The following is a 26,187-nucleotide window of genomic DNA, read 5'->3' as shown; positions in this document are numbered from 1 at the left end:
CTGATAGTTCTATTAGGGTGATCTGGAATGGAGACTAAGTATACGCACATTTTACAGATTATTCCATTGTAGGTCCCACAGATTACTGCCTTTGGCTAAGGCTTCTCAAACTTTATGTGAATATGGATGACTTTAGCGTTCCTGTTAAACTACAGATTCAGACTCAGGTGATCTGAGATAAGGCCTGAGATGCTGTATTCCCAACAATACCCAAACTGATGCCAAAGCCAGTCTGAGGAATAGTGTCTGGGTACCAAAGCTTTAAGAACCACTCCTTTATCAGTACCCCCTTTCAAATAAAATCTATTCTACATTACAACCATTAGGTTAATCTTACTATATTTGCTTTCAAAATAGCACCAATCAAAAAAATTAAATGGCTCAATTTTCTATAAATAAATTTCAAATTAGCACTTAGGATTTTCTACTTACTATGACTTCTATCTTCATTTTAAATCATCTGTCTTATCAAACTTCTGCAAAATACTTCAATTTGTATATGTTTGAGATGTAGAACAGTCCTTCTCAAACTGCAACATGCAAGCGAATAACCAGTGAAATTTGCTTAAAGCATTCCTGGAGTCTACCCCAGAGATTCCTATTTGGTATCTGGAGGTCTGGCACGCACAAGAATTTGTATTTACAACAAGAGTTACTGATGCTACAGGTCTGAGGACCACATTTTGAGTAGCCTCCTCCAAATACTTAAACTGAAGTCTTATCCACTCAAATACTATAATCCAAAATATTTTCTGGGCTTAGGAAAATTAAAAATTAAAATGATCTTTCCTTCCCTTCAGTGCCTGTAACAATACTTTGGATACAATAATGAAATCATAACTATCTTGATAAAAAATTAGAAAATTGAGGCCCAGTCAGGCACAGTTACTTCTAGTTGCTAAGTTGGGACCACAATTTCCTTGTTCTTTTTTATAGTTTTAAAACCCCAGGTGCTAAAAACACAATTATAATTAAATAAAACTTTTCAGTATAACTTGTGAATGATTTTTATGGCTTTTCAATGAAGTGTGAAATGCTCTGACAGCTGCTGAGTGTCATATAGGCCCTGTGGCTATAAAGGGGAAGTGGGACTTACCAGCTTTGGTTTTCTAGTGACCTTTATTTGATCTGACAATAAGCAGCAACACTTAAAGCTTTGAATAAGCAAGTAGGACAGGGGTGCATAGGAAATATCTTAAGATAATACTCATTTTAAAAAACGCTTTTCACAAAGAGTTGAAGCACTATTAAACACGACAGTCACCTCTGTCACATCGACCGTTTCTTGAATCACTGTGACAGGTGAAGCACCAATATAAATGAGGCCTAATGACTGGGCTTGCTCTAGGGAAGTCGGCCAAGGGGAGAAAAATCACAAATTAGGCCTTGCTAACAGACCTACGCTGGCCAAGAAGCAATAGTTAGAACCTTGTATGAAACAACTGACTGGTTCAGGATTGAGAAGGGAGTATGACAAGGCTGTTTATTGTCACCTTGTTTATTTAACTTACACGTGGAGCACGTTATAAGAAAAGTCAGGCTGGATGAGTTATAAGCTGGAATCAAAACTGCCGGGAGAAATATCAACAACCTCAGATATGAGAATGATACCACTCTAATGGCAGGAAGCGAAGAGGAACTAAGGAACCTCTTGATGAGGGTGAAGGAGGAGAGTGAAAAACCAGTTTAAAACTCAGTATTAAAAAAACTAACTTTATAATAGCCAGGAAATGGAAGCAACCTAGGTGTCCATCAGCAGATGAATGGATAAGAAAGCTGTGGTACATATACACAATGGAGCATTACTCAGCCATTAAAAAGAATACATTTGAATCAGTTCTAATGAGGTGGATGAAACTGGAGCCGATTATACAGAGTGAAGTAAGCCAGAAAGAAAAACACCAATACAGTATACTAACACATATATATGGAATTTAGAAAGATGGTAACGATAACCCTGTATGCGAGACAGCAAAAGAGACAGATGTATACAATAGTCTTTTGGACTCTGTGGGAGAGGGAGAGGATGGTATGATTTGGGGGAATGGCATTGAAACATGTATATTATATAAGAAACGAATCACCAGTCCAGGTTCGATACAGGATGCTTGAGGCTGGTGTACCGGGATGACCCAGAGGGATGGTACGGAGAGGGAGGTGGGAGGGGGGGGTTCAGGATGGGGAACATGTGTGTGCCTGTGGTAGATTCATGTTGATGTGTGGCAGAACCAATACAATATTGTAAAGTAATTAGCCTCCAAATAAAATAAATAAAATTAAAAAAAAAAAAAAACAACTAAGATCATGGCATCCGGCCCCATCACTTCGTGGCAAATAGAACGGGAAAAGGTGGAAGCAGTGATAGATTTCCTCTTCTTGGGTTCTAAATCACTGCAGCCATGAAATTAGAAGACAACTGCTTCTTGGCAGGAAAGCTATGACAAACCTAGACAGTGTGTGAAAAAGCAAAGACCTCACTTTGCCGACAAAGGTCCACAGAGTCAAGACTATGCTCTGTCCAGTAGCCACATACAGTTGTGAGAGCTGGACCATCAAGGCAGAGTGCCAAAGAATTGAGGCTTTCAAATTGTGGTGCTGGAGAAGATCAATCCTGAATATTCCTTGCTGTCCAAGGAACTCTCAAGAGTCTTCTCCAGTGGTGTGCGGACTGATGCTGAAGCTCCAATACTCTGGCCACCTGATGCAAAGAGCCAAGTCACTGGAAAAGACCCTGATGCTGGGAAAGACTGAAGGCAGAAGAAGAGGGTGACAGAGGATAAGATGGACATTGCAAGCACTGAGCCTGCGTGCCGTAGAGCCCACACACCGCGACTTCTGAGCCCGCGTGCCGTAGAGCGCACACCCCGTGACTTCTGAGCCCGCGTGCCGTAGAGCCCACACCCCGTGACTTCTGAGCCCGCGTGCCGTAGAGCCCACACCCCGCGACGTCTGAGCCCGCGTGCTGCAACTATTGAACGTGCATCTACAGCCTGTGCCCCGCCCCACAAGAAGCCCATGAACCATAATGAAGAGTAACCCCGGCTCGCCTCAACTGTAGAAAGAACTCACATGGCAATGAAGCCCGAGCAAAGCCAAAAATAAATTAAATTATAAGAAAAATGTTAAATATACACTATCTGGGCTTTCACAGACAAATGTTTGCTTACCCTTGGAATGATGCTTTGAAATATGAAAAAATTACAATTAAAGGGACTTTAATTTGCATTAATAAACGTTCAACATATAAGCATTTCTAATTTTCAAACAACTGCAGTCTACTCTTCTTTGTGTTACTTTTATCTCATAAATAATCTGAATGACTAATTTGTTGAACTTCAAATTTTCCTACTTAAGGAAAAAGTAGTATTTGATATAAGCATCTGTTGTTAGAAGGTGCCCTGTAGAGATAAACAGAAGAGGCTGGCCAAAATAGGCAAGGAAGAACTGTATTCTGCAAATTAGTGGCATGAGTTTGACACACACAAAACAAAACAAAACAAAAACACTGTCAAGATAAATCCAAGTATCAAGAGTAGATATGGTGGTAATGATAGCATCATTAATAGGAACAAGGCAGCCCAGAAGAGGAGCTGTGAATAGAGAAGCTTGAGTACAGTTTTGGAAACACTAAATTTTACAGACTGTTGGAATGTTCGTATGAGGAAATCAACTAGGCAGTAATATAGCATGAGAAACTTCAGGGTGAGTTCTCCATTTATATGTATGTACGTGTATGTTTATGTGTGTGTGTATATATATATATCAGTATATCTATATCTTTTGTAATATAAATTTATTTATATTAGAGGTTAATTTTATTGGAGGTTAATTACTTTACAATATTGTATTGGTTTTGCCATATATCAACATGAATCAGCCATCAGTTCAGTTCAGTTCAGTCGCTCAGTCATGTCTGACTCTTTGCGACCCCATGAATCGCAGCACGCCAGGCCTCCCTGTCCATTACCATCTCCCGGAGTTCACTCAGACTCAGGTCCATCAAGTCAGTGATGCCATCCAGCCATCTCATCCTCGGTCGTTCCCTTCTCCTCCTGCCCCCAATCCCTCCCAGCATCAGAGTCTTTTCCATTGAGTCAACTCTTTAGCCACTGATGCCTTCACACATGCAAGTTCCTAAAAGAACTCTATGATTAAGAGGTTTTTTATGTTATGTTCTGTGTATGTACATGTGTGTGCCCCTTTAGCTTACTACAGAACATCATTATTACAGAGAGAAGGGGAAGTTGTAAACATTTCATTTAAATGGTTCAAAATAATGAGCCACAAGAACCTGTGTGTTTAAATGCATATACAAAATTGCCCAATGTTGACTTTATCAACTCTGTCCTTAAATAAACACAGAAAAAAACACCTTCAATAGCTAGAACAGACATATTTCCATAGACATTTATAAATAAATCCTTAAGAGTTAAAAAAAAAATAGTTTGGCCTTAACCGTGGAATAAAATAATCAATTTAACCTTGAAGGCCAGACATTAAAAATGAGATCTATTTTGCTATAATCACAGATTAACAGAAAAATTAGTGCTAAAGGGTTCTTTAGTCTCCCTGATGGCTCAATGGTAAAGAATCTGCTTGCCAATGCCAGAGATGCAGGAGGCACGGGTTTGATCCATGGGAAGGAGATCCAACCAATCCATTCTGAAGGAGATCAGCCCTGGGATTTCTTTGGAAGGAATGATGCTAAAGCTGAAACTCTAGTGCTTTGGCCACCTCATGCAAAGAGTTGACTCATTGGAAAAGACTCTGATGCTGGGAGGGATTGGGGGCAGGAGGAGAAGGGGACGACAGAGGATGAGATGGCTGGATGGCATCACTGACTTGATGGCCGTGAGTCTGAGTGAACTCTGGGAGTTGGTGACGGACAGGGAGGCCTGGTGTGCTGCGATTCATGGGGTCGCAGAGAGTCGGAGGCAACTGAGCGACTGAACTGAACTGAACTGAAAGGGTTCTTTTGAGATAACTGTGATAGTTACCTCTTGGATGGTTGGACAGCTTCCTCTTCTTCGATAATCTCAAAGAAGCTGAGTGACTGAAGGTCTACAGATAATCACTGTGAGGATCAGGACTAGACACCACTGCTCTTTACACCATACTATGATAGCTTAGTGAAAAAAGTTAATAAACATCTCATAATTCTTTCACTCAACCCAAGCCCTTTATATCATGCTTGGTACCAATGAGCACTATGAATACTAGAAGACCTTACACAAAGACACTAAAGGACTAATGCTCTAAAAGGACAGCTATAGAGTAGGTTACATATGTCAATGTACTTGTTTTATGTACCAGAACTAGAAAACACAATAAGGCCTCTGGGAATTAGTTAATGTACACTTTCTTGTGAAACTGTTTGTGTTTAGTTAACAGTTAACATTATCAAAAGTCATTCAAGACCTGAGGCTGGGTAAATATACAGTCAAGTATATAAAACAGATTTAAAATAGCTTTATATGGGTAAAATGACATGCTAAAATCTGTTGATGACAACTAGAATAAATGCAATGAAGGTATTTATAGGGTTCTATTTATGGTTTTTACATTAAGTCAAAGAGCTCTTCTGAATACAGAAAAATGAAAATAGTTATTAAATGGTGTGGTTTGTGTAACATCATATACTGAAAGATCAAACAGTAAAACATACACATTTACACCAAGCAAATCATCATGCTTGTCAGTCAGAATATATCTGGCATTAATTTTCTTCACTGAATAAAAAGTGATATACAAACACATAAATGTGTTGGCAAAAATACCACATTCACCTTTTGAAAACAATTTAATAAGCCCATCACTGTAACTGCTAAGTCACTTCAGTCGTGTCCAACTCTGTGTGACCCCACAGATGGCAGCCCACCAGGCTTCCGCATCCCTGGGAATTTGCAGGCAAGAACACTGGAGTGGGTTGCCATTTCCTTCTCCAATGGATCAAACTGAAAAGTGAAAGTGAAGTCGCTCAGTCATGTCCGACTCTTAGCAACCCGATGGACTGCAGCCCACCAGGCTCCTCCGTCCATGGGATTTTCCAGGCAAGAGGACTGGAGTGGGGGGCCAGTGCCTTCTCCACCATCACTGTAAACTTTCTTCAAAATCAACAACTACTAAAGCAATGCTTATAGAGAATTTTTGGAAGCAAGATATAAGGCAGCAATTTAAAAGTAATATTACTATCAAGAACAAGCTATTTTCTACTCTAGCTCACTTGAAAATTATTAATATGATGCTGATGCAGTCCTGTCAAGAAGAAGCCACCATAGCAGTGATTCGTTCATAAGAGGTGGGCACAGAACAATATATTAAAAAAAATTGTGTAAAAGCCTCAGGAATTCTGTCAATAGCCTCATTCCATGCTAAATCCTAGGATATCCTTCTACCACACTGAGAATCAATGTTAGAAAGCAAAGCTTAAGATTAGTTTTAAGTTAATGACCGTCACTGGACTTCCCTCATAGCTCAGTTGGTAAAGAATCTGCCTGCAATGCAGGAGACCCTGGTTCGATTCCTCGGTTTGGAAGATCTTCTGGAGAAGGAAATGGCAACCCACTCCAGTGTTCTTACCTGGAGAATCCCATGGGCAGAGGAGCCTGGCAGGCTACAACCTTTGGGGTCTCAAGACATGACTGGTTGGTTTAGACACAACTTAGTGACTAAACCAACCAACTAAATGACTGTCACTAGCTAAGTGTTGGGCAAAGGTGACACAATTCCAAGAGCTGAAATGACTAATATTCTAAAAGATCAGTAAGTATCACAAATAAGAGCAAAAAACACAAGATCAGATCAGAAGGCTTCCAGAAGTTGAGAACAACTGACACTTCAGATACACTGAAGAAGTCACATAAATGGCCACAACCTTTTAACATGAGTAAGAAAATGGAGAACCTTCATGTTTTTTTGTATATTTATCAATTTAGAAGTATAAGTTCATACACATGAATAACATTATGGAAATACTAAATTTTCGGATGTATATTTTAATCTTATTAACATATATTTAATCTGGAAAACCACTTTTCTAATCAAGTCATACATTTCTGGTAAATGGACACTCTGATTCAATTTATAATGCTCCCCACTGAAACTTAAATACATTTATGCAAAACAATGTCTAAGAGTTATATATGGACTGACATGTATATAGCTGAGAGAATATAGCTGTATAGCAGCGACGACAGTATAAAGAATAATGATTTCTTAGCTTAGTTAAGATCCTATACTATATGGCTGATTTTATCTAAGCTTGTTGTTAGATATATAGATGAAAAACATTGATGGAAAAATTCAAATACAAAGTACTCAGGTACTTTAGTGCAAATTACACAAAAAAACCCCAGCACATTTTAATAGATAAAATTTTTTAAAGCCCCATAAATAGATTCATTAATATGTATCCCTGCTGCTTCTTAGCCAGTAAGTTGTGTCCAACTCTGCAACTCCATGGACTATAGCCTGTCAGACTATAGCCTCTTTTGTCCATGGGATTACCCAGGCAAGATACCAGAGTTGGTTGCCCTTTCCTTCTCCAGGGGGATCTTCCTGCCCAGGGATCGAACCCAGTTCTCCTTCACTGCAGGCGGATTCTTTTACTGCTGAGCCACCTGCGAAGCTCATATGCTTAGGGAACTGATCACTTCTAGATAATATAGGTAAAGGTCCCACTTGTCAAGATTTGCCATATGTATACATTCTATAAATTGGCGTTAGGTGAAACTTTTGATACCAAAAGTATTACTCTCAATAAGAGTGTTTGTATGATGACTGCCAGATTCAGGGATGTCAATTTTAAATTGCTTCTGATTTCATTTTATTTCCAAGGATGAATGTTTGTGGGTTTGTTTTCCCTAAAACAAGGGCTTCCAGTTCTTTTAGAACCACAAGAGACAGAAATGACTAGTCAAATTAACTAAGTAAAACAAACACTGATTATCACACGTTACCGAGAAACGGATTTCACCATGCGGAATGCTAAAGCAAACAAACAGGCACACCAAAGGTTTACCTCTACGCAGGTTTTCATCCCTGAGGCAGCAGCATAGTGCAGGGGTGTGTTCTTTTTGTTATCAACAGCGTCAATAGCTGCTCTCTCATATTCGCCTTGGTCAAGTTTTGCTCCTTTCCATCTTAAAATCATCTGTAGACAATCCGCTCTTCTAAAATCATCTTCTGCAGGGCGTGCTAAGCGAGGATGAAGGGCGCCTTCTGAGATCATAATTTGAGGTCCCATACACAACAAGTGCATAGATGTTTCATTGTGCACATTCCGTTTATTTGGATTTCCATCTCTACCAAAAAGAAAGGTCCTAAAATGGTAAAGAGTGAAAATCAGGTTTTTCCTCCCTGGAAATAATACACAGGAGATACATTTAAAGCTCTGCTTCTAAGCTGCTGATCCAGTTTCTACGGAAGCACTGTTTCACAACAGGCTGAATGACTAATTTTTTTGTTTGGTTGTGCTGGGTCTTCCCTGCTGTGCGGGCTTTCCTCTAGTCGCGGAGAGTGAGGGCTCCTCTCTAACAGCAGTACACAGGTGTCTCACTGCAGGGGCTTCCCCTGCACGAGGGCTTCAGGAGCTGTGGCACATGGGCTCCGCAGTTGCAGCTCCCAGACTCTAACAGAGTATGCGCTCAGCAGCTGTGGCATACGGGCTTAGCTGTTCCGTGCCATGTGGGATCTTCCCAGACCAGGGATCAAACCCGTGTCTTCTGCATTAGGAGGTGGATTCTTTACCACTGAGCCACCAGGGAAGCCCCACTAATTCTTACAATTATAAAAAAACCTGATTCCAGAACAATAATACTAAAAAACCAAAGTTGACTATCATTACAGTATTTGCTAATAAAACAGAAGGCGGCATAGGAAGAAAAAAGAAAGGTAAGGAAAAGGACAGAGAAAAGGAAAAGGAGGAAGAAAGAAAGGAAGCAAAGGGCCACATAACGGACTAGTATGTCAATTAACATAAATGTCTTAGGTACATTATTAAACATATCCCAGCAATTTATTTGTTATTGCTCTGCTATATTTTATTTCTCTTGAGCACATATTTACTTAAGAAGGATGCTGACAATATAGGAGAAGCAAGCAATGCATAAGTCTGGAAGTAAATGTTAAATCTAAGAAAAATTTATCTGAGTTTTCCACAGCCTTTGAAAGAATAAGGCATATATTTATACAATGTAATACCTTCTTAAGGCAATAAGCTCGGTGAGTTCTGGAAGACCACAATCTAATTTCAAGGTGGTAGACCTTACTGATGATAATAGGTGAGCTGCCTTAACTTCTATCAGATTCAGATCTAAGAACTGTGCCTACCATCCACTACATCTTTTGGGCTAGGCTCAGTGGATTAACATTTGAGCCAATTCAGTGGCCATAATAGGAAATGAGTTGGATAAAACCTAGTATAATTCAGTCAGCCTGTACTAAAAAACACAAATATACTATGAAACGGGTATACAGTCCCATATGCAAAGATGAGTCAATTTACTATGGAGGGCTGGTATCACTTGCATTCCTATGTCTAAGGGCAGAATAGCAATGGGAAGGGAGCAGAAGAGTCAAACGCTAAACCCTAGTTACATCTGGGTTGTTTTTAGGTTAGTTTTAGTTTAGAACAAGAAAAAACAAAGACAAAACCCTGACCAGGAAGGAACCAGGATGAGCTCTTCAACTTGAACAAATGAGCCAAGCTAGAGAGCTCTTACGAGGAAAAAGGCGGAGTAAGATGTCTTAAAGGTGGTTTCCAATTTTTAGAACAACTCTGGGTATCTCCTGCTTTTATCCTTCAAGATTCTAGACAGCTCAGCAATACAGCTCTTCAAAATTAGCCTATTAGGCTTCTAGGGTCCACATTCACTTGAGCCATTTTGTAAGTGAAACATGAAGTTTCTGATGCGGGAACAAATGAAATATTATAGGAACTAGTCCCTCATACCCCAACTCCTACCACTGGGGTAACACAACCTGAGCCAGATCAGACATCACAGAGCACATGTACTGGGGTCTGCACTGCGGGGCAATGTGACAGGCAGACTAGTATCCCCAGCCCAAAGAGGTCTATGTCCTAATCCCCAGGACCTGTGAATATGTTACCTTATACAGTAAAAGGTACTTCACAGATATGATTAAGTTAACGTTCTTGACACTGGGAAAGTATCCTAGTATCCAGGTGGGCCCAATGTAATCACAAATCCTTAGAAGGGAAAGACAGGAGGGTCAGAATCAGAGACATATTGGAAGATGCTATGCTGCTGTCTTTAAAAATGGTGGAAGAGGCCACAAGCCAAGAAGTGCAGGCAGCTTTTAGAAACTGGAAAAGGTAAGGTAAGGGATTCTACCCAACAGCATGCAGAAGGAGTATAACTCTGCCAACACTTTGAGTTTAATTCAGTGGAACCATTTCAGATTTCTATCTCCAGAGTTTTAAGATAATACATTTGTGTTGCTTTCAGTCACCAAGTTTGTGGTAATTTGTTATAGCAACAACAGGAATGAGCCCTAATGTAAGACTCTGGGGAGCCTGTGTGGTGGATCTCCTTCCCTCTGGAGACCAGGGAAGATGTGAAGAGAAGGGGTTGGTGGGGGGGGGGGGGGCGGGGGTTGGGATGGGGGTGGGTTCTGTGTGTGGAGGGGGAAACTATCCCTGAGTATGAACACTATTCTAGGGAAGATCTTGGGTTCTTATGCTTTGCAATGTAAAATATATGTTTCTGGGCAAAAGATAAGATTGTCATCTCTGAGTCTGACAATTCAGGGAATGTAGGAATGGTCTCAGGTCTCATCTAATCCTTACCCCCCAGTCAAATGTTAAACAAGTATATCCTGAGAAATAAGTATCTCCGGTATCTCCTGGAGTTCTCAGTCTCTACTCAGTCCAAGTTTAACTTTCAAAGCTTGCCTTTGAAGCTCAGGTCTCAAGCTCTAATAAAATTTGCTCAGAAAACCCCATTTTCTCTAAAGTCCTACAGAGCCGTTATGGCCTTGTGACCCTCAGTACATGGGTAGGCTCTTTATTGCTTACTCTATCTGGTTTCCAAGGATCTGACCTAGCCATCTGAACAAACCCAACCCTACTCAGAAGGCTCTTTACACTAAGCTCCCTCCCCCAGTTTCATTGATCATTCCCTTCTTTGTCTTCCTATAACATCCTAATTATATAATTCATTACATCATATCACAGTTACTTTCTTACATATCTGTTCCTTTCTCCCACTTGGTTTATAGCCTTACCAGACCACCTGACCTGCCTCTTGAGAAACCTATATGCAGGTCAGGAAGCAACAGATAGAACTGGACATGGAACAAAAGACTGGTTCCAAATAGGAAAAGGAGTACATCAAGGCTCTATATTGTCACCCTGCTTAACTTATATGCAGAGTGCACCATGAGAAACGCTGGGCTGGAGGAAGCACAAGCTGGAATCAAGATTGCCGGGAGAAATATCAATAACCTCAGATATGCAGATGACACCACCCTTATGGCAGAAAGTGAAGCGGAACTAAAAAGCCTCTTGATGCAAGTGAAAGAGGAGAGTGAAAAAGTTGGCTTAAAGCTCAATACTCAGAAAACGAAGATCATGGCGTCTGGTCCCATCACTTCATGGGAAATAGATGGGGAAACAGTGGAATGTGTCAGACTTTATTTTTCGGGGCTCCAAAATCACTGCAGATGGTGACCCCAGCCATGAAATTAAAAGACGCTTACTCCTTGGAAGAAAAGTTATGACCAACCTAGATAGTATACTGAAAAGCAGAGACATTCTTTTGCCAACAAAGGTCCGTCTAGTCAAGGCTATGGTTTTGCCTATGGTCATGTAAGGATGTGAGAGTTGGACTGTGAAGAAAGCTGAGAGCTGAAGAATTGATGCTTTTGAACTGTGGTGTTGGAGAAGACTCTTGAGAGTCCCTTGGACTGCAAGGAGATCCAACCAGTCCATTCTAAAGGAGATCAGCCCTGGGTGTTCTTTGGAAGGAATGAAAGCTGAAACTCCAGTACTTTGGCCACCTCATGCGAAGAGTTGACTCATTGGAAAAGACTCTGATGCTGGGAAGGATTGGGGGCAGGAGGAGAAGGGGATGACAGAGGATGAGATGGCTGGATGGCATCACCGACTTGATGGATGTGAGTTTGAGTGAACTCTGGGAGTTGGTGATGGACACGGAGGCATGGCGTGCTGCGATTCATGGGGTCGCAAAGAGTCAGACACGACTCAATGACTGAACTGAACTGAAGGCAAAGTCTATATCCTGTTCTTTCTTGAATCCCCAATATAGTATCAAACACAGAGGGGAGACTTGCTCTAATTCTGACAGATGAACTACTTTGTGTATTACTTTTATGACAAAGATTAGTGATGTGGCATTGGGAATACATTAAGACAGAATTCTAGATCTCACAAGCCAGTAGCACAGCAGACTGGTCAAGAACATAGTACCTACTGACCAGTACAGACCACCTGGCTATAGTCCCAGTTCTGTCACTTTCTAGGTGTGTGATCTTGCACAAAATAGCTAATATATAAAATATACTACGTATGTAACCAATATAAATATACAGCTAATATATATATTATATACATAAAACCAACTAATACATGGCTTCTATTCTTTGACCAAGTAAACCTACTCCTGAAATTTATCCTAAAGGAAACAAAGAATAAAAATGTATAATAATAATGATATTCAAAAGAACCGCTATTTTGAACAGAAAAACTTGTAATCACTCAAATGTCTGGTTATAGGAAAACTGGGAAATATAAATCACAGTATTTCTGTACAATAGAAAATTATAAAGTCATTAACAAGTCTATATAAGACTATTTATAGCAAAAATCAGAAGGGACATGGAATGATTCTAAGAGTTGTTTAAGGGAGGCAGGAATGTGAGTAGTTTATTTATATAACCATAATGTTGCTTCATAGTTTAAGAAAAAAGGAAAAATATATTTTTCCTAAGTCAACAACTGATGATAAAATTTTCAGTGATATTTCCCTGTATTTATAATGGCTGAATTACAGTGAATAACCAAAATTTTAAACACTACTCTAAAAACGTGTTCAAGATTAAAATCTCTTCCAAGAGCCATTATTAACAATAAAAAGATTTCATTTTCTTAAAAATTTAATTTAGAAGTAAATTATTAAAATTAATTCAGATTCCATATGACTCCGTACAACAACATAGATTTAGCTTTTCCTATCCCTATTTCCAATATATCACGTATTTTCTCTTTTAGTTTGTTCAGGAGACCTCAGGTTCTCATCACCATAGAATTTAATACAAGTTGGAAGGATGGCAGCTGATATGGAGACCAACTCTTTCATTAAACAATCCTACATCCTCACCAAAAGAGGGACGAGATAATGGGATAACTTTGCAAACATTCTTATACTCAATATGCCAGACTCTGATTAATCAAACCAAAGCAAGCTTATTATTCTGAATTTAAAATATTAAAAGAGCTTCATTACATATATTCAAGAAAGATTCTCAAATTTATTAGATATAGTACTGTACCTGCATAAACATTTTGTACTAAAACTGTCAAGTTAGATATTCTAATTTTATTGATTTACATTACTACTTTTATATTATATGCTTAAATTCAAAAGCAGAGTCTTCTTTAACTTACATGAATGAATAAGTAGAATTACAAATTTGTAACTGACATGTAAGTTTTAGATAGGCCCCTCTTATAACTATGCCAGTAATTATGAAGTGTTTACATACACGGTTAATTCTTGGACCAGGATAGGAGATAACTGGTAGGAAGGTAGGGTAAGGGAAACATTAACTTGGAAAAAAAATTCCTTTCATTTGACCTTAGTAACCCATCGAAAGTCATCTGTTTGTCTAGATTCTTTCAGTGTTCACTGTCAAACAGTCAATTTATAACTGCAATCTATAAATCTACATTTACTCTCCACTTCAATACGACCCTATTCTGATCACTGTACTAAAACTGCACTCGTTCACAACATCAGGAATTTCCCAAGAGTTAAGTTCTTATCCTCAATTCTTGTTTTAACCTGAAACTGCTAATAATTCATTTATATCCTGATCTCTTTATTACCTCAGTTTCCATAACTACCCATCTTTTTAACAGGTCTCTTAATTTTTTTCAGAACAACCTCTCTTTTACCTATGATGATGGCTCTACTTTCCTATCTCCTTAATGGAAGCAAACTCACTTTCTGAGTCTATTTTCTTCTCTGGACATCTTCCTTCCTTCCAGAGAGCAAATCCATTCTTAAAGTCACTTATCTTTTGGTGGTTTCTATGCATACACTTTGTAAACTGTAAACTTTTATTGGAACCCAAATGACAGACAGTGGCAGCAGAATCATGGTTTTTCTCAAAGGGCTTCTACTATTATTTCAGTGATAATTCTTAACGCGCTATCACCCTGACTACTACCCTGACCTTGAGGCCATATTCTAAATTTTTATGGGTTTCCCTGGTGGCTCAGCTAGTAAAAGAATCTGCCTGCAATGTAGGAGACCTGGGTTTTACCCCTGCGTTGGGAAGATTTCCTGGAGAAGGGAAAGGCTACTCACTCCAATACTCTGGCCTGGAGAATTACATGGACTGTACAGTCCATGGGGGTCACAAAGAGTCTAAGGTCCATTTCTCTTGCACATTCCATCATTATCTCATATTCAGTTGAGCTCCCCTCAAAATAACCGTCTTCTCTGTTACAGCCTCAATTTCTTGTCATAACACTATTATTCCAGTAGTTACTAAGATACACTTTCAGTTCCCTTTACATCTTACCTTTCATGCAACATTATTTTTGAGTACCTGTAATTGTATTATAGAGGTTAGGCATATTGTTAAGAAAACAGATTAAGTACCTGCCCTTACAGTGTTTGCACAGCAAGGAAGCTTAGGAGAGAACTGAATTTCAATCCATCTGTAAGAATTTAATAACTCCTGAAATACAAGAATCAAAAAATCCCCGAAAAACTGGAAACTCTATTTTAATTCTCAAAGCTTGATATTAACATATGCTCTGACAAACACATGCTCTAATAAAGATTTTATATTTTATTCATACCAAAAGCCAGGCCCCTTTCATATTCTAGGAAGCCCAAGAAATTATCCTATAAAATCTAAGGAACAAGCACTCTAATTTCCCATTTTATACATGCAATCCAAACTAGAATGTGGACTCCAAAGTCTAAACAGTGCTTTTGCTACATCAAATAGTAACTATTTATGAATATGGATTCAGTTTCCCAGGAAAGAAGCACTGTGGTACGGTATGATGTAAACACAAAGCATTTAGGTTCAGAGAGATACAGATGCAAACTAGCTCTTAAACTGTAAACTGCCCTTCTTTTACCATATTATTAAGTCTAAGAAGAGGGGAAAGTTGTGCCTGCTGTTGCAGGTACCATAAAGCTAAAGGAAATGGGGGTTAAATCAAGGCCGTATTACAGTTTACTTTATGGCTACTAAACTATATTGTCCTTGGCTAGGTATACTTCTTTGTCCACCCATATATGTCATGTGTTAGGAATCTAGCCAAGCTTAGTCAGAGTCTATACCGAAGCTAGCAAGCAGGTATGCCAGGTTACATGAGGCAGTATGAGAAAATAATGGCCATCAACTTGTTACGAGCTTAGAAAAGTTAAACACAGTGAAACATTTGAAGCTATCTAAAACATAAACAGTTAAAACAGAGCTGGTATTTCACTTAATGCTGATGTGTGCTATTTATCCTTATTCTATTGAATTCATGACACAGTGTTAGTTCAGTTCAGTCGCTCAGTCGTGTCCGACTCTTTGCGATCCCATGACTGCAGCACGCCAGGCCTCCCTGTCCATCAGCAACTCCCGGAGTTTACTCAAACTCATGTCCATTGAGTTGGTGATGCCATCCAACCATCTCATCCTCTGTCGTCCCCTTCTCCTCCCGCCTTCAATCTTCCCAGTACCAGGGTTTTTCCTATGAGTCAGTTCTTTTTATCAGGTGGCCAAAGTATTGGAGTTTCAGCTTTAGCATCAGTCCTTCCAATGAATATTCAGAACTGATCTCCTTTAGGATAGATGGGATGGATCTCCTTGCAGTCCAAGGGACTCTCAAGTCTTCTCCAACACCACAGTTCAAAAGCATCCATTCTTCGGCGCTCAGCTTTCTTTATAGTCCAACTCTCACATCCATACACAACTACTGGAAAAACCATATCCTTGACTGGACGTACCTTTGTTGGCAAAGTAATGTCTCTGCTTTTTAATATGCTGTCTCGGTTGGTGACAGAGAAGGCAATGGCAACTCACTCCAGGACTCTTGCCTGGAAAATTCCATGGACAGAGGAGCCTGGTAGGCTGCAGTCCATGGGGCCGCTGAGGGTCGGACACGACTGAGCGACTTCACTTTCACTTTTCACTTTCATGCATTGGAAAGGGAGACGGCAACCCACTCCAGGGTTCTTGCCTGGAGAATCCCAGGGACGGCGGAGCCTGGTGGGCTGTCGTCTATGGGGTCGCACAGAGTTGGACACGACTGAAGCGACTTAGCAGCAGCAGCAGCAGCAGGTTGGTCATAACTTTTCTTCTAAGGAGTAAGCGTCTTTTAATTTCATGGCTGCAGTCACCATCTGTAGTGATTTTGGAGCCCAGAAAAATAAAGTCAGCCACTGTTTCCACTATTTCCGAATCTATTTGCCATGAAGTGATGGGACCAGATGCCATGATCTTAATTTACTGAATGCTGAGCTTTAAACCACCTTTTTCACTCTTCTCTTTCACTTTCATCAACAGGCTCTTTAGTTCTTCTTCACTTTCTGCCATAAAGGTGGTGTCATCTGCATACCTGAGGTTATCGATATTTCTCCCAGCGATCTTGATTCCAGCTTGTGCTTCCTCCAGTCCAGTATTTCTCACGATGTACTCTGCATTTAAGTTAAATAAGCAGGGTGACAATATACATCTTTGATGTACTACTTTCCCTATTTGGAACCAGTCTGTTGTTTCATGTCCAGTTCTAACTGTTGCTTCCTGACCTGCATACAGATTTCTCAAAAGGCAGGTCAGGTGGTCTGGTATTCCCATCTCCTTCAGAATTTTCCACAGTTTGTGGTGATCCACACAGTCAAAGGCTTTGGCATAGTCAATAAAGCAGAAATAGATGTTTTTCTGGAACTCTCTTGCGTTTAAGTGTTAAGTGACATAGTGTTAAAAGTTAATTACAAAATTGAGTAAACAATTAAATAGTAATATGATTTGTGATTTTCTCTGCACTAAATAAATTTTGAAAAAAGATACACAGATTAAAGAACTTAGAGTTGTCTAATCTTAGGGAAGGAGAGCAATAAAGTAATTTCTGATTCTATGACAGGATGTTAAAGGCTTTAATAAAGAAATTATCAATCATTGATCTCCAAACAATTAAGAAAAAAGAAAAAACAAACACTTTAAGCTGAAATTGAAAGTATAAAGTAAAACTATAAGTATAAAGTATATGGCCAAATCATAAAAACAGTAATTTTTAAAGAGAATTTACAGTCACCTTTTTTTTCAGGTCTTTAAACACTCATCAATAGAATGATAAGCAGAAGGTGGAAACAAATACATCCCTTCTAAGAGAAACCAATTATATTGATCAAATCAGCAATTTTTAAACTTTCTGGTAGTAAACTTTTATAACTTTTACAAATTTAAAAATTACTGAAGATTCGTATTGGGAAACTGGGATTGACATATACACACTGCTGCTGCTGCTGCTGCTAAGTTGCTTCAGTCTTGTCTGACTCTGTGCGACCCCACAGACAGCAGCCCACCAGGCTCCGCCGTCCCTGGGATTCTCCAGGCAAGAACACTGGAGTGGGTTGCCATTTCCTTCTCCAATGCATGAAAGTGAAAAGTCAAAGTGAAGTTGCTCAGTTGTGTCCGACTCTTCGCAGCCCCATGGACTGCAGCCCACCAGGCTCCTCCGTCCATGGGATTTTCCAGGCAAGAGTACTGGAGTGGGTTGCCATTGCCTTCTCTGTATTATTTTACACACTACTATGTAGTATTTTAGTGTGCAGTATTTTACACACTACTGTATGTAAAATGGATAACTATAATAAGGACTGATTTTATAAAACAGAGAACTCTACTGAAGACTCTGTAATGACCTTTATAGGAAAAGAATCTAAAAAAGACTGGATACATGTATATGAATAACTGATTCACTCTACTGTAAAGCAGAAACTAACACAACATTGTAAATCAACTATACTCCAATAAAAAATTTTAAAAAAGATCTCTAAGAGCCTTTGTTTATATGAGAGATACTCATCATATTAAAAATTAAAATAAATTTATCCATTAAAAATAAACTCATTATATATTTGACATCTGTAATATCTTAAAATGAAAAATAACTATATATTTTTAAAAAATTAAGTGAACACAATGGCACTGTTTTACAAGTTTATAAATCTTTTTAAACATTTGCCTAATAGAAGATTCTCAGAGTATTAAATCAGTTATGATATATTTCATTTGGGTTGAAGCATATGAAGAAAATCCAGCCTTAGATAATTAGAAAAGAGAGAATTGTTTTAAAATAGCCTTTTCAGACAAGTGTGAATATTCATATTTGATACCAAAAACTCAACAAGTGGTCATTTCTTAGATTACCTACAGTATAAAATTTGAAATCTTATCGATGAACTTTCGCCATGTTTAAAAATCTACTGGTTTATCTTATATTTTTTTTTTGTCAAGTGAAATGTTTAATAACTTGGAAAATTAAGCAAAGTCTTAGAAAAATACAAGGAGCATTTATTCAAGAAAAAGCACCAAATATCAGGAAGACTAGGATGTTCTATCTAGTCTCAAGGCAGGCTTAAGGAACAGTCTCCTAAACATGTTAATTAGTTAGCCAAACTAGAAACTGGTAAACGAGCTACCTAGCAACCACCAAAGTGGGATAGGCCAAAATTAGATTTCATCAAAACATCCCATACCTCAACATAATAAAAGCACACATGTAAGAAAATAACAGCTAATATCATACTCATTGGTAAAAAGGTGAAAGCATTCCCTCTGTGATCAAGAACACGACAAGGATGCCCACTCCAGTCACGTTTACTCAACACAGTTTTAGAAGCCCTAGCCACAGCAATCAGAGAAGAAAAATAAACAAAAGTAATCCAAGTTAAAAAAAAAAAAGCAAAATTGTCATGGTTTGCAGAGATATAATGTTATATATATATATATATATATATGCATATATAAAACTTTAAAGATTTTATAAGAAAACTGCTAAAGCTCATCAATGCATTTTATAAACTAGCAGGATAAATATATTAATGTACAGAAGTCAGTTGCACTTCCAAAATCTAACAATAAACTATTGCAAAGAGAAATTACTGGGACAATCCAGAGGGATAGCATGGTGAGGGATGTGGGAGGGGCATTCAGGATGTGAGAACACATGTATATATGTGGCTTGCTGCTACTGCTGCTGCTAAGTCGCTTCAGTCGTGTCTGACTCTGTGCGACCCCATAGACGGCAGCCCACCAGGCTCCCCCGTCCCTTGGATTCTCCAGGCAAGAACACTGGAGTGGGTTGCCATTTCCTTCTCTTACCTTATATTTTGAATAAATCTTTTACCCATGCATAACTGCAAAAAGTTATATACTTATCTTCTGAAAAATACTAATTCACTAAGTTATACAGATCTTCTAGATTTTGCCACATTTCATTATAGAGTATTTTAAAAACTCACGTTAATTTATATCATTGCCAATCTTATTTAGAAAGTCCCTACGTACTAGGAAACTGTCAAGCTTAAGGCAGTAAATATAAGTTTTCAAAATTCCAGTACTCACTGGCAAGCTCAATCATCTTTTATTGTTGTTATTAGTTTAAAATGTTTTCATGAAAAAATAAGCATCAACATTTCAACTCACATCTCAAACAACAGTACAAGTGTTCTTCCTCAAAGCTATCAGCATACAAGAGCAGAAGTACTTTGTGTATTCTTCTCATTTATAGACTAATGAAAAGATGCGTACTCAAGGACGGAGATTAATTAACATTAGTAATTCTATTGCTTCATCGAGGAAATCTTAAGTAAAACTGGCTTTTTTTTTTTTAAACAGCAAGTAGCCGGCAGTGAGGAAAACCGTGATTACTAGTAAGGTTTGGTGCCACTGCCTTGATTCACCTAAAAGCGTTTGGCAGTTTTATCCTCCATTTTCTGCACTATCGCCACAAATGTCAACTCAGTGAAAAAGGCAAATAACATCTTAACATTAGTATTGATTTAAATACTAAGAATAGTTTTGATCTACTTTACCTCCTTGAAAGTATCTCAGGATCTACAAGTCCTCAGAATGCACTTTAAGACCCACTAGATTAGACATGAAAACAACCTAAATGTCTGCCGACAGATGAACAGATGAAAAAGATGTGGTGCATAATCCAGTGAAATACTTACCACCCAGCCACAGAAAGGAATGAAACAAAGCTCCCGAAGCAACATGGATGGACACAGAGACCACCGTAACAAGCGAAGCAAGTCAGAAAGACAAAGACAAACACCATATGATATCCCTTATATGTGGGATCTAACGTGACACAATTAAACCTGAATACGAAGCAGAAACAAAATCAAGGACACAGAGAACAGACTGGTGGTTACCAAGGGAAGGGGGTGGGGGAGGGCAGGAGTGAGTGTCTGAGACTAGCAGATGCAAACCGATATACAGAGAATGGATAGACAACAAGGTCCTACGGTACAGAACAGGGAACTATATTCAACATCCTGGGATAAACTACAATGGAAAACATATGAAAAAGAATACATGTATAACTGAATCACTTTATTGTACAGAAATTTATACAGCATTGCAAATCAACTACACTTGAATAAAACAAAAAAAAAAACCTCAATGGATTAGATACATCTCTTAAATAAAGTTTTCCAATTTTATAAAGTATATTTTAAATTATACTATAAATGATTAAAAAGTATTTTCCTATTTGAGTTCTTTTATGTTAAAATAGATGTATTACCTTAGTAATAACATTCAAAAACATTTTACTGTGGTATTCTAAGAAAGTTTTAATTAATCACATAACAAGACCTGATATTAAATGTTATTGTTAGTGTTCAATATTCAGAACCTAAAGCAACAGTTTCATAATCTCACTGAAAATGTTCAAATCAAAAACAAAGATTGAACAGACTAAGTAATCAAGAGTTAATCTTCTTAGAGCATTACTGTTTAGCAGTGTATTTGTAATATTTACAGTCTAGTCAGAGATGTTTAATAGCAACTGGATGATTTAAAATCTAAGTTATAGGAATTTCTGAGAACAAAGAATACTGCAGGTCAGAATGGTTGGTAATGAGTTCATAAAAAGGCAGAAATCAAGTGAGGACTTAAAGGACAGGGAATTAGAGAAGAAACAAGACATTTCAGAATCAGGGATTAACAATAAAGCTAAGGGGCTGGCATTTTTTAAAAGTGGGAAAAGCAAGAGGGAAGACAACCAGTCTGACTGATATGATCATGTTGGAGAATAATGAGAGATTAGGCTGACTCGGCAGAATGAGGGCAGAGAAAAAATAAGGCTTTAGAAGCCAAGTAAAATGAGGCAAACAATAGTGTACCACTACAGTTTTCTTATGACAGAACACTGAAAAGGATAAACTTTTAGCAAGATTAACCCGAACATGAGACCTGAAGAGGAAAAGACTTGCAAGAGGAACATTCAGGAGTCAAGTACTTTCAGTATTGGAAGAAGGGGTTGATAAGAGTAAACAAAGTTTTAGGCAACAGGAATGGAAAGACATGAACCCAACAGGTAAGACGGAGTGAACTTTGCATTAGTAACAGGTTAGGTAAAGGAGATGAGTAAGTCAAGGATAATCTGAAGATATTTAGGGTTACAAATTTGAGAAATAATAAAACTATACACTAGGCATCATGAAACATAACACATTCATTTAATTATACAAGCTTAATATTTTACAGACTAGGAAACTGAAATCCAGAGTAACTAATTTGTCTTGCTAATAAGTATTTTAGGATTCCAGGGGGTGCTAGTGGTAAAGAACCCCCCTGCAAATGCAGGAGATGAAAGAGATGTGGGTTCAATCCCTGAGTCAGGAAGATCCCCTGGAGAAGGGCACGGCAATCCACTCCAGTATTTTTGCCTGGAGAATCTCATGGACAGAGGAGCCTGGTGGGTTACAGTCCATGGGGTCACACAGAGTCAGACACAACTGAAACGACTTAGCACAGTAAGTGTTTTAGGCACTCCTGACATACAGGCTTATCTGACTGTATAGAGATAAAAGGCTCTCACAGTGTTGAAAGCCTAAAGACTATAGTCATCTGCCTACATGGGCAGTTAGCTTTGCCATTTATAAGCTGGAGAGTTCTGATAAGTTGTTTAATCTTTCTGAGCTTCAGTTTTCTCACTTCTGAAATGCAGATGATAGACAATCTTATAGAGCTATAATGAGAATTAATTGAGACAAGGCACGTAGAGCAGTTAGTAGTGCCTAGAAAACAGTAAGCCCTCAACACGTTTGCCATTATTTTATTAGTACAATATGTCAGTGTAATTAACACAGGGAACATCCATTTTTGAAAGAAAAAATGTAAAATTTCAAACAAGATTAGGTGGCAGAGGCTTCTAAGTGGGTGTTTTTAGAGAAATGAAAATAAGAGATAAATGAAAAATGGAGAGGTAATAGAAATATCTCTTTTTAAATCAAGAAATACCTATTTTATTTTTAAGAGGTTACAAAAATACCTACTTGATAATCATAGGCCTGAATAAACTAAGTTATTCATGGAATTTTTCTCATTCACAAATCCTGATCGTAAAGATAATTATCTGTGCAATGACTTTTAGAAAGGTTCTATTTACTTTGTGTAAGATACTATGCTAGATGCTAGAAGTACAAAGAAAGTCCTTTTAAAAAGCTGTAATTTAGGCAGGCAAAGAGTAGGTTTACAAAATTACAAAACCAATGGGATAGTGTATACCACACAAGTAATACAAACAAAAAAGAATCATAGAAGTTCAAAAGAAGACTGACGTTCCTTGTGGACTGAAGTTCCTTGTGGACTGAAGTTCCTTACAGGTTGTGACAGGATAAGACAGAAAAAGAATGCCTAGGGCCTTGCTGTTAAGTCACTTTAGCCTGCCAAACTTCTTTGTCCATGGAATTCTCCAGGCAAGAATACTGGAGTGGGTTGCCATTTCCTTCTCCAAGAGATCTTCCTGACCCAGGGACCTAACCCCATCTCCTATATTAGCAGTCAGGTTCTTTACCACTGAGCCACCCGGGAAGCCCAGGACATTGAAGGAAGGCTAAAATTTAGGTAAGAAAGAGAAGGCCGAGAGAAGCGATGCTCCCGGGAAACAGCGTCATGAATGTGGCAGACAGAACACCCCTGGCATGGTTCAGGGACACCAGAAAGAGCAGCTTAATCTGAACAACAAATCTGTATAAAAAGAAACAGAGAAAGGATGGAAAAGCTTTTTGTCAAGTTCTAAAGTACTCAGAATGCCGATTTAAGAATTATATTACACCGCAGAAGCAAAGTGCTTCTTTCTGTTCTACCACCAGACTTCCACAGCTGCACAATCTACTACTAAAAACACTACATTTATTTTGGAACTACTTTTCTATCTTTTGCTTCTTTCATCTTATAAGTTAGCAAATATCAAATTTAATTCCCATGTAATTAAGAAGAATTCACACACTGCTATCACTAAGGCTTTCTTCCTAAAGAGATTTTTTTTTCAAGTTTCTTAGTATTGATATTTTCAGTTTCAAGAAAATGTTTTACTTTTTAGAAAAGTCTTTTCAAGTAACTAAACCTTTTAAAAGAAGGAAACTCAAATCTGATCAAGAATAGGTAAGGCAAACACATCAGTTTTTCAACTTAAATTGCCTTGGACACCATTTCCTGCAATTTTTTGATAGATGACAAGTACTTTTTTAGAACTGAAACACTGTAAATTAAAACACTACACTGTTATAAAGAATTCATACTATGAAACATACTGAGGATCAAAATGTATTTACAGTAAAAAGAATATGTGAACTAACCTCACAAATGAAACACATAATAAAAAATCCATACTTAATAATTTAGGCATATTCAGTTTTACAAAGTTTAGTTCACTGTAATACCACAACATGCACATATGTATGCATGTATTCTCAAAGACCAGAGTGTTTTTTTTCCCTTTCTCTAAACTGTTACCAGAGGGGGGAGGGAAAGATGGCGGAGGAATAGGACGGGAAGATCACGTTCTCCCTCACAAATTCCTCAAAAGAACATTTCAACGCCAACCAAACTCCACAAAACAACTTCTGTAGGCTGGCAGAGGACATCAGGCAACCAGAAAAGCAGACCATTCTCTTCAAAACAGCATCCCCCCTCCCCACAGCGCGACTGAACTAGTGAGCCTAAAAACCAGCAAACAGAAGAAGTTAAACAGAGGAAACCACCTTGGAAGTGAGCTTACACGGCCCATAACATCAGAGAAGAGCCAGATATATTTTTAATTTTTTAATATTTTTAAAATCATTCTTTTTTTTTTTTTTTTGCCTTTTGCTTTTTTTTTCTTTTTTTTCCGAGCTTTTTTTTAATTGTTAAGTCTTCTATTTCTCCTCTAATTTTTATTTCTATAACCTAGTATTACTATTTAAAAAAAAAAAAAAACTTTTTTTTTTTTTAAGGCAAACACCATATATACTCTTTGGATGGTTGTTGGTGTTTTGGTTTTTTTTTGTTTGTTTGTTTGTTTGTTTTTTAATAATTCTTTTTCTTTCTTTCTTCCTTTTTCCTTCTGCTTTTCTTTAATATTGTATCTTTGAAAATCCAACCTCTACTCCAGATTTTTAATCTTTGTTGTCAATTTTGTACATTTAAAAACCCAAACTTCACTACCCAAGTTTACCTGAGAGCGAGATTACTGGCTTGACCACTCTCTCCTCCTCTGGACTCTCCTTTTTCTCCACCAGGTGGCCTCTGTCTCTTTTCTCCCCCATCTCTCCTCTATCCAACTCTGTGAATCTCTGTGTGTTCCAGACGGTAGAGAACACCTAAGGAACTGGTTACTGGCAGGATTTGTCTCTCTCCTACTCATTCCTCTCGCTTATCCTGCTGGTCACCTCTGTCTACTTCCTCCCTCTCCTCTTCCCCGTATAACTCTGTAAATACCTCTGAGCAGTCCAGACTATAGAGCGCACATAAGGAAGAGACTACTGGCTAGCTTGCTCTCTCCTCTCTTGATCTCACCGCATCTCATTCCAGTTACCTCTAACTACCCCCTCCATCTTCTCTTCTCCTTGTAACTCAGTGAACCTCTCTGAGTGTCCCTCAAGGTGGAGAAACTTTTCATCTTTAACCTAGATGTTTTATCATCGGTGCTGTATAGATGGAGAAGTCTAGAGGCTACTGTAAAAATAAAACTGAAAACCAGAAGCAGGAAGCTTAAACCCAAAGCCTGAAAACATTAGAGAACTCTTGAATTCAGGGAACATTAAGCAATAGGAGCTCATCAAATGCCTTCATACCTACAGTGAAACCAAGCTCCACCCAAGGGCCAACAAGTTCCAAAACAAGACATACCACGCAAATTCTCCAGCAACACAGGAACACTCCCCTGAGCCTCAATATACAGGCAGCTCAAAATTATCCCAAAACCTTTGATGTCTCATAACCCATTACGGGTCACTCCACTGCACTCCAGAGAGAAGAAACCCAGCTCCACCCACCAAAACTCCAACACAAGCCTCCCTAACCAGGAAACCTTGACAAGCCACTGATAGGACCCCACCCAAAGTGAGGAAGCTCCATAATAAAGAGAACTCCACAAATTATCAGAATATAAAAAGGCCACCCCAAACGCAGCAATATAACCAAGATGAAGAGACAGAGGAATACTCAGCAGGTAAAGGAACAGGAGAGTTGCCCACCAAACCAAACAAAAGAGGAAGAAGTAGGGAATCTACCAGAGAAGGAATTCCGAATATTGATAGTGAAAATGATCCAAAATCTTGAAATCAAAATGGAAACACAGATAAATAGCCTAGAGACAAGGATTGAGAAGATGCAAGAAAGGTTTAACAAGGACCTAGAAGAAATAAAAAAGAGTCAAAATATAATGAATAACACAATAAATGAGATCAG

General features: G+C 38.4%; 1 protein-coding gene across 3 annotated transcripts in view; it reads right to left on the bottom strand.

Moving 5' to 3' along the window:
* Positions 1-26,187, bottom strand: part of ANKIB1 (ankyrin repeat and IBR domain containing 1) — a 161,676-nt gene that overhangs the window by 69,201 nt on the left and 66,288 nt on the right. For all 3 annotated transcript variants that reach the window (XM_069587360.1, XM_069587361.1, XM_069587362.1), the window contains one exon: positions 8,021-8,321. In XM_069587360.1, the coding sequence (XP_069443461.1) occupies positions 8,021-8,321 (301 nt within the window). The remainder of the gene's footprint in view (positions 1-8,020; positions 8,322-26,187) is intronic.

The sequence above is a fragment of the Ovis canadensis genome, chromosome 4 (assembly GCF_042477335.2).
Source record: "Ovis canadensis isolate MfBH-ARS-UI-01 breed Bighorn chromosome 4, ARS-UI_OviCan_v2, whole genome shotgun sequence".
Classification (NCBI taxonomy): domain Eukaryota; kingdom Metazoa; phylum Chordata; class Mammalia; order Artiodactyla; family Bovidae; genus Ovis; species Ovis canadensis.
Note: the sequence above shows the minus strand (reverse complement) of the source record. Positions and strands in the feature narration are given on the sequence as shown.